The following is an 8,164-nucleotide window of genomic DNA, read 5'->3' as shown; positions in this document are numbered from 1 at the left end:
ATGAAAGCACTGCTTTGAATAAATACATCGATGTCATACATTTTTAATAAGGAAGGAGTTCTTGTCTATGTGTTTCTGGGCAACGTTTGCCCAATATCTAGATTGTTTTCTGTTACATATCAAATAAAAGATTAGACGCAGGCCGTTTCCGAAATTATTTCTATCAATTAAATAAGTTATATTTCTCACCAACAACGCTATTATCTTTTCCCTCTAACAAAAATGTTTCAGTCTTCTTAACCCAAAAATAAATAAAAAATTCCAAAGATGTTTTAGGCCTCTAAGTAATTGAGACATATTAAATCAGTACGGAACCAAAACCCTTTTTTTTTTACCATTTCAGACTGGTTTGTATTTTTTAAATCTTCATAACAACACAGTATCTGGCAATGTGGTTAAATTAACGACTCTGTCTTCAACCAGCATAAAAAGCGAGGATCCATCCCTGTTTTTCGTTTTTAAAATGGATTGTATTTGAACAAAAAGTAACCCTAGCATCAACTCGTCTGTTTATGAGTCTGCGCGTGGCAGATGAGTGTGTGCACGTGCGATTATATTAGAGAGAGGAGAGAGAGAGAGGGAGCTGTTTCATTGGCAGATACACTGTGGCTTTCCCTCCTTATGCATGCCATCCTAGATCAAAAAGTATCCCACCAGAATCCTTGTAGCCATCCAATGCTGCTCCATCGATTAGTTTCTGGAAAACACTTAACAAACTAATGACCATTGATGGCTGATTAATATTGCATCAACAACAACCGATTGGCGACAGTATCAAATGGCGATCGCAGCTTAACAAACAGGCAGCCATCTGACGCGTGCTGCACAATATGTTGGCGGTGCAGAATAGACAACAGATGATAAATAAAGGCTCATAGCGCGTGGTGCGTTCAATTCATGGCTCACACTTCGTCTAATTCGAGAGCAGTCGCGTCTTTGAAGGCAGACACTTGGCGTAAATGTACAGTTAAAATATTCTACTCCCGGGTCCCCAGGCGGAGCTCCGACAGTCCCTGGCCTCATTAAATTTTCATCAGTATCCCTGTGAAAGGGGGAAAATGTTCAGGGGAAAGAGAAAAATAAAACAGAGGGCGTAATTATAACAAAAGGAAACAGCGCTGCCCTTTTCGTTTTGTAGAAAGCTCCCACAGTGTCGTGCTGTATAGGTTTCAATGCATGGCAGCACAAGTGTCTGTGGCTTTAAGGTAAACTGTTGGCTTCACATATTTATTATATTAAAAAGACCTTCGATTTTCGTCATTGTGCTGCTGCTGAGGCCTTTATGTTCAATGTTTTTTTTTTTCTTCAGTGCTGGCTTCACATCGATTCGCTATCAAAGAATCCAGATCGATTTTCTCCCAATATGTGAAAGTAAAGCAGGCATCAGTCTGGTTGAGAAGCTGCCTGTCTGTCTCTCTGTGTGTGTGTGTGTGTGTGTGTGTGTGTGTGTGTGTGTGTGTGTGTGTGTGTGTGTGTGTGTGTGTGTGTGTGTGTGTGTGTGTGTGTGTGTGTGTGTGTGTGTGTGTGTGTGTGTGTGTGTGTGTGTGTGTGTGTGTGTGTGTGTGTGTGTGTGTTTTTTGTGTGTGTGTGTTTGTGTGTGTGTGTGTGTGTGTGTGTGTGCGTGTATATGTGTGTGTTATTTCATGTGTGTGTGTCGAGGCTCCCTGCATAAAGTTAATTTCAATTCCCGATGAGACCCTCACTCGGCAGCCCTCCCTGACCAGCGGTAATTAACAGGGATAGCTAATGACTACTTAACTCGCTCTTCATAATTATCTGGTTTTCATAATTCGATGTGTAATTTAATAATTCGCTCTTATTAACGTATTAAGTGAATGGCTCATTTAGGGGAAATTAGAAGCACTCACCAGGAGCATCTTTTAATTGATGAACCATCATGGCTGTCTCATTAATAAGGCTCGTTTTGATACTCTTAATTTGTCACCATGGCGGTTGAAGAGGTTTTGGTTTATGATCAGTGTTAGGAAGGCGTTGTCTTTGCAGCTTAAAGACTATTTATTAATGGGTTTTTTGTTGGATAAATATTGAAAAGATATATATGACATAAGTCCTTATCTGTTATAGTAAATAATAGTTTTAAAATATTTGGTGCAAACGTTGTGGATATTCTCGTCATGTGACACTCATGTGGAAAGACTGGTGCATTATAATGTAGTTGGTTTTTTTTTAAATGTAAACACAATTGACATAATTAAAAAATGTCTTATTAACTATTTGATTAAACATGCTTTTTTAAAGAAACATATATTTTTGTGTTTGCAGAATAATCTACTAAAATGAACTGCCATGATCAATTACACATTTTCCCAAAATAATCCCATGCAAATGTATTCCAGCCAGGTGCCGTAAATAATGAGTGTGAACGTGGAGGACAGGTTTCAGAAATGCTAATGTTCCTCAGGTATCTGTCCATGGTGCTGAAACGCTTGCTCAGCGCTCAACCAGCCATTCAGCCTCTAAGCCCCCTAAACAGCGGCTCTGCTGTGGACATGACATTCAAAATGCTCCCCTCTTATTCTTTTTACCCTCCTCCTCCTCTAACCATAACTTCGAACCAAAGGTTTCGCTTCAAAGCCTGCGAGCCCGCATGCAGGAACGAAGCATGTTTGAGTGTGTATTTAAATAGAGACGGGCACGTTGGCAGGCGAGCTGTTTTTCTGGCGGGCTGACATCTGGCAAGTCTGCGCTCCAGGGACCCATCCAGCTCTCCATAGACCCCCTGATTAGACTCTAATAGAATATTAGCATTTGCTCTCAGGTAAGGCAACAGTGAGCTGCATAAGCTGGCAGCAAGTCAGTGCAGGAGCCACGTGTGTCTTTAACATTGATGGAATAGAGATAAGGGCTCCTGTAAGGCCTACTTTATGATGAGGCCTGGAGGAGCACGGTGCTCAGGCAAAATAGCTATTTCTAATTACCTTCTACATATTAATTCTAGTTATTCATCTGTTATATTATTATACTTTGGAGACCAGATAAGGTGGGGGAGGGTTTGTTGTGGTGTCTTGCTCATGGGCACTATGACAGGGCTCATGGCTGTTTGCAAAATCAAACCTGACACCTTTTCATGATGTTAAAGTCACGTTACCTATACAAACCAAATGGCAAAATGTGTAGTTAAATAAGCCCAAAGAGTCCACAATGTTTGAAAGCTGTGCAGCCCACAGCTAAACCGTTTCCAGCCTCCTCATCAATAAATAAATAGATGAATAAATAAAATAATATGAATATGTCTGGATGAGACACATTACGCAGTGTAGTCATGGAAAATGTCCAATTAAATGTTAAAGTTTGTTCTTTAATGAAACACATATTGCAGTTCAATAATTAAATAAAAAAAATTACATGGATGTAATAAATTAATAGAATAATTTAACCAGGAAACAGAAGCAACATACATTACAGAAATAAGTTACCTCAGCTAAAACAGCAATACAGCAAAAACCTGTACGGATATATTTATGTGCATCGACTGGTTCCAATGAAATATTTACATTGTACACGTATACTTCCATGAAGCTGTTTCTTTTGTCTTCAAGAAAAAACATTACTTAAACAAGGTGATTTTAACAAGCAACGACTTCATAATGATGCGCGTATATTTATACAAATAAATAGCAGAAAACATACATAAAATAATTCAAAAAGAGAATACTATCTCATATATATCTCGATTGTACCATCTCAAGTGTTAGAAATTGTAAACGAAAATGTTATGACTGTATTTCACAGTCGTTTCCCTTTAAACCAGACCAACACGCCTAACTTGCTGCAGAATTTGATTTTCTCAAGCAAAACGAGGAGGGGGGAATCCCAATAAATATATAATGAAGTAAACATGACCTCACTCAATAAATAGTTCATAAGAGACCGGCCCACGCTGGATTGTAAACTTATTGCAGCCGGCCAGAAATCATATTATTTTAATTGCGAGATTCTGTGAAAGCTTTACACGTGAGTCACTATTCCGATATTTCCACATACTGAGGCCTAATAATAAAAACCTTATACCTTAAATCCAAACCCCGGGCATCTTAAAAATAGATCCCTGAATTTGATCACACATGGTAACAAAATAAGTGGAATTAAATTACACATTTAGACACAAAATGAAGTGTGTGACAATTAAATTATTAATTTACAAAGAATTATTTGGCAGTAATCTAATATTAGCTTTCAAGACCAATAGTGTGTTATTCTCTTAATCCCTCATGGACCCTGAATAAAATGTCAAACTGCATCGTCATGAACTCGGGAGTGAAAATGTAGCTTAACCTATAACTTAAACCCAAAACATAAACACCAGTAATCATCAACGAAGTGCTTCGAGTTAAAGTAGTGTGTAAATAACAACGCTGTTTTCATTGGGGGTATTTATGCTAAAGCAAACTATAGTCCTCATTTTAAAAGAAATATAATTAAAAATGAAAGCATAGAGTCCTGTAAGTAATACTGCGTTGACATTAAAAAGGTGAGGCATAGTAAGTGTGGAAACAGTGGTCTTACTTGCTCTGTCAAACGATGCTTTACTTGACTCCACGTCTCCCTCTCAGCGAGTAAAAGACGTGACATGTGGGCTTTTCGAGTTTTTCAGTCATTGTTCATTTTTAAGGAATTTTTCGAAGTTCAGAGCACAAAGTCATCGATGATTGGAAAACAAGGTGTGAGATAGGAAATATGATACAAATCGTCTCTAAACAGTTCCAAGTCTTTTGGGTGGTGGTTCAGAGCGGTTTCAGATACATGCAGAGTATTTCATTCGTTTCTGTTTCTGTCGCTGGTTGCAAAACCAGACCCGGACCACGTTCTTCTTCAGGTCCAGCTTCTCTGCGATTGCTGCGATTTTCTCCGAAGAGGGACGCGGCTGAATGGCGAAATAGGCCTCCAGTGACCTCTTCTCTGGTGCGGCTATCGATGTGCGCTTCCTCTTTTTCTCCGCGCCGTTGAACAACTCGGGTTTATTAAGTTTATCCCTGTGTGATTTCTCGGCTTCTTCTAGCCATGCTTGCAGGATGGGCTTCAGAGCGATCATGTTGTTGTGAGAGAGCGTCAGGGACTCGAATCGGCAGATGGTGCTCTGGCTGAGGGAGCCCACCCCAGGTATCTTCAGGCTGGCTAAAGCTGACCCTACATCCGCCTGGGTAACCCCGAGTTTGATCCGCCGCTGCTTAAACCTCTCAGCGAAGGCTTCCAAGTCCCTGGGATCGGCGTCCACGTCGCTCATGCCCATGTGCTGCTGTAGCCCGTGGGCATGAGCCATGTTGAGGGCTGCCTGGTGCATGTGGCTCATGCCCGCCATGTGGGCAGGGTGCGTAGCCGTGGAAACCACAGAGCCATCCGGCCCTGCCATGGCTCCTAGTGCCAGTCCCGGGGAGATGTGATCCAGCAGGTCCCCCTCCAGTGCCTGGTGGGGCTGGTGGTGGTGGTGATGGTGGTGGTGATGGTGCTGGCCATTCAAGGCGGACGAATGAGAAATAGGACCCGAGGAGGCGGAGGAGGAAGACGAGGTGCAGGGGAGAGTGTTCATGGTGTGGTAGGTTGCGTCCGGCTTGAAGGGGCTGTGATGTGGAGGGTGGTGGTGGTTCTTGTTCTGCGAGGCTATATCCACCGCCGCTAGAGCTTCAGCCCGGGCCAACAAACTCTCATCCAAGCCTCCGAATATATTGCTCTGCAATTGCAAATAGAATGCACACATAGCTGTCAGTAGGGACTTCTCCCTCCACTCCTCGGTTTAAAACATTTCCAGAATGTGAAAAAAAAGAAATCAAAAAAAAAAAGGAGCACACAAAACAAGACACATGCAACATCCCAGGTCATAAAAATTAATACGCAAGGCAAAGCAGACTGAATACATAAGTTGAGCAGAGGAGAAAAAAAATATGGAGGTGTTGGGTGATTTGCTGTGCAGACATGAAAAAAACATCAAGCAAAAAAAGTGGGCTGTCAAAATGTGCCTTTAAGCAGTGATTATGCAGAATACGTACCGGTGGGGTTGGGAGACAGGCTCTGCGCATCGCCTCCGAGCTGCCGCTGCCGCTGATGATGGAGTTGCTGTGTCGGGCGGACGAGCAGGAGGACGAGGCTACATTGGAATTGGAGTTTGAATGCAACGAATACTTCGGTTCGGGCAAGCTGGTGTGGGCCATAGCAAAATGGTGCTTGCTGTTCAGAGACATCATCATCATATTTGCGGGCGTCCAAGCCTCGGCAAGTTCCTTTTAATAAGTTAAGACTCCGCCTCCTAGGATGGGAGTTGAAGCCCAATTGCTTCAAAGGAATCTCAGGTCACTGGCGAGTAAAGTGTATTCTGAAGACGGTCGTCCAATACTGAAGTTATCACATCTATTTATTAATTCTAGTGGAGGTAAGGAGATCTTTTTTGGAAGATGAGATAACGCAAACATCAACAAGCCATGCAACTAAGCGTAGACGATACCTTTTTCCGTCTGGACGTGTAGCGCTAGTTAAAAAATGAACCTGTTTTTTTTTCTCCTGCAACCGTCTCCACCTTCTATAATATTTGTGGTTTGCCTTGGATTTTTTTGTGGCAGAACTCCTCAAAGGCGAAGCCAGAAAAAATGGAAAAAGTTTCTTTCCGTCTCTTAGGATTTCCAAAAGACGTCAAGCTTAAAACAGAAGCCGATTTCGTTGACCTGTTTTGTTATTTTGTGAAAAGTTTCCGTCTTGAAATGACCGTAAGTGAGAAGTAATGGCGGTGACAGTCTCTGTACCTCGTTGAATGCTGCGGGGACCCGAACTGCCTCTGCTTTGAGGCGAAGGGCAGACTGAGTCTCTCTTCGCCTCGCTCTCTCTTTCTCTCTCTCTCATAGCCCCCCTCCTCTGACACACACACACACACACTCCCCCTTTCTCTCTACAGCTCTGTCTTTCACCCTCTCTCACACACACACACACACACACACACACACACACACACACACACACACACACACACACACACACACACACACACACACACACACACACACACACACACACACACACACACACACACACACACACACTGTTTCCAGCTGTACCTGAAAAACCCTTTCATGATTTATTATTCTTCATTAGCCACACCAGCACCACCGCCACGGCCGCCGCTGGGGACTCTGCGCATGGGCAGTCTGCGACAAAGGCATTTATTTCAAATGACTATTTCTTACCACCAGCACCTCGTTACCAACAATTCGTGTTATGAAGTTCAGATACTTTTTTAAATCCGCTTTATTGCACCTGAAAATGTTTCATTTTTTTAGTATTGGAATATAGATTGTAATTGTTCCAAACGCGCATCCGATGAATAACTTGGACAGCACCAGTCCTATACTGATGTCAATATCCTCAAAATTTTATCGCTAAGACATTTCTGTTAGTTTGTATAGGCTACTATAAAAAATCAAGCTGTCATTTATTTTTCTTTCTTTCTTTAAAAAAAAAAACTAATATAAAATGATTGGCAATTGCTAAGGTTACCTCAAATGTAGTGGAAATGTTGTATGATATTGCTTGTAATCTTTTCTTCTTTGTTGCAACGACATTTGTATGAACCTTGAATAATTTTGTTGAAAAGACAAGAAATAAATCGGTAACCATGTAAGAAAATTATAACCTATTTTTCAATGTTTTGTATTGTTTTCTGCATGGTATGTTGCATGCAAAGGGCACTACTTGTCTAATGTCGATAAAAGGGCATATTTAAAAATGATTATCACTATTAAATTGCAAATCTATATACTTGTCATATCAGACTATTATCTTATCTCTCCTCTAATTAAGCCACCTCATTGGTTATTTAAATCATTTTATCACATTGTAATTAACAAGGGGTGTCTAATCTGTTTAATATGATCACGTCTATAGGATGGTGTAAGTCTCTCGGAGGTTTGAAAGTATTTTTATGGAAAACAATGCCTCTTGGATTTTTTCTGGATTTTCCTATGGCTCTACACTTTCTAAACACTGCTCTCTCTCCACACACGCACACGCACACTCACAAACGCACAAAGGTATACATCCTGTAGTTATGAAGCAGTGATCAATGTCTTTGACAGGCAGTGGGGTTGACCCGTAAATCACCTTAAATGTGTTAATAATATACATCGCTAATGTTAAGGACTCCACATTAAATTCCCACCGT

General features: G+C 41.3%; 1 protein-coding gene across 1 annotated transcript; it reads right to left on the bottom strand.

Moving 5' to 3' along the window:
• Positions 1-3,481: 3,481 nt before the first annotated feature.
• pou4f2 (POU class 4 homeobox 2) lies at positions 3,482-6,738 on the bottom strand. Its single transcript, XM_079694557.1, has 2 exons — positions 6,006-6,738; positions 3,482-5,689 (listed from the first exon to the last, which is right to left on the bottom strand). The coding sequence occupies exons 1-2, from the start codon at positions 6,204-6,206 to the stop codon at positions 4,757-4,759; spliced, it is 1,134 nt and encodes a 377-aa protein (XP_079550683.1). The 5' UTR covers positions 6,207-6,738; the 3' UTR covers positions 3,482-4,756.
• Between the last annotated feature and the right edge of the window lie 1,426 nt (positions 6,739-8,164).

This window comes from Notothenia rossii, assembly GCF_949606895.1.
Source record: "Notothenia rossii genome assembly, chromosome: 1".
NCBI lineage: Eukaryota > Metazoa > Chordata > Actinopteri > Perciformes > Nototheniidae > Notothenia > Notothenia rossii.
Note: the sequence above shows the minus strand (reverse complement) of the source record. Positions and strands in the feature narration are given on the sequence as shown.

What these genes read in the sequence shown, in the direction of transcription:
- pou4f2 (XM_079694557.1), bottom strand. Translation starts at nt 6,206, where the DNA reads ATGATGATGATGTCTCTGAACAGCAAGCACCATTTTGCTATGGCCCAC. An exon ending in CCTGTCTCCCAACCCCACCG is followed by an intron (nt 5,690 to 6,005) that starts GTACGTATTCTG and finishes TTGCAATTGCAG; the next exon opens with AGCAATATATTCGGAGGCTT.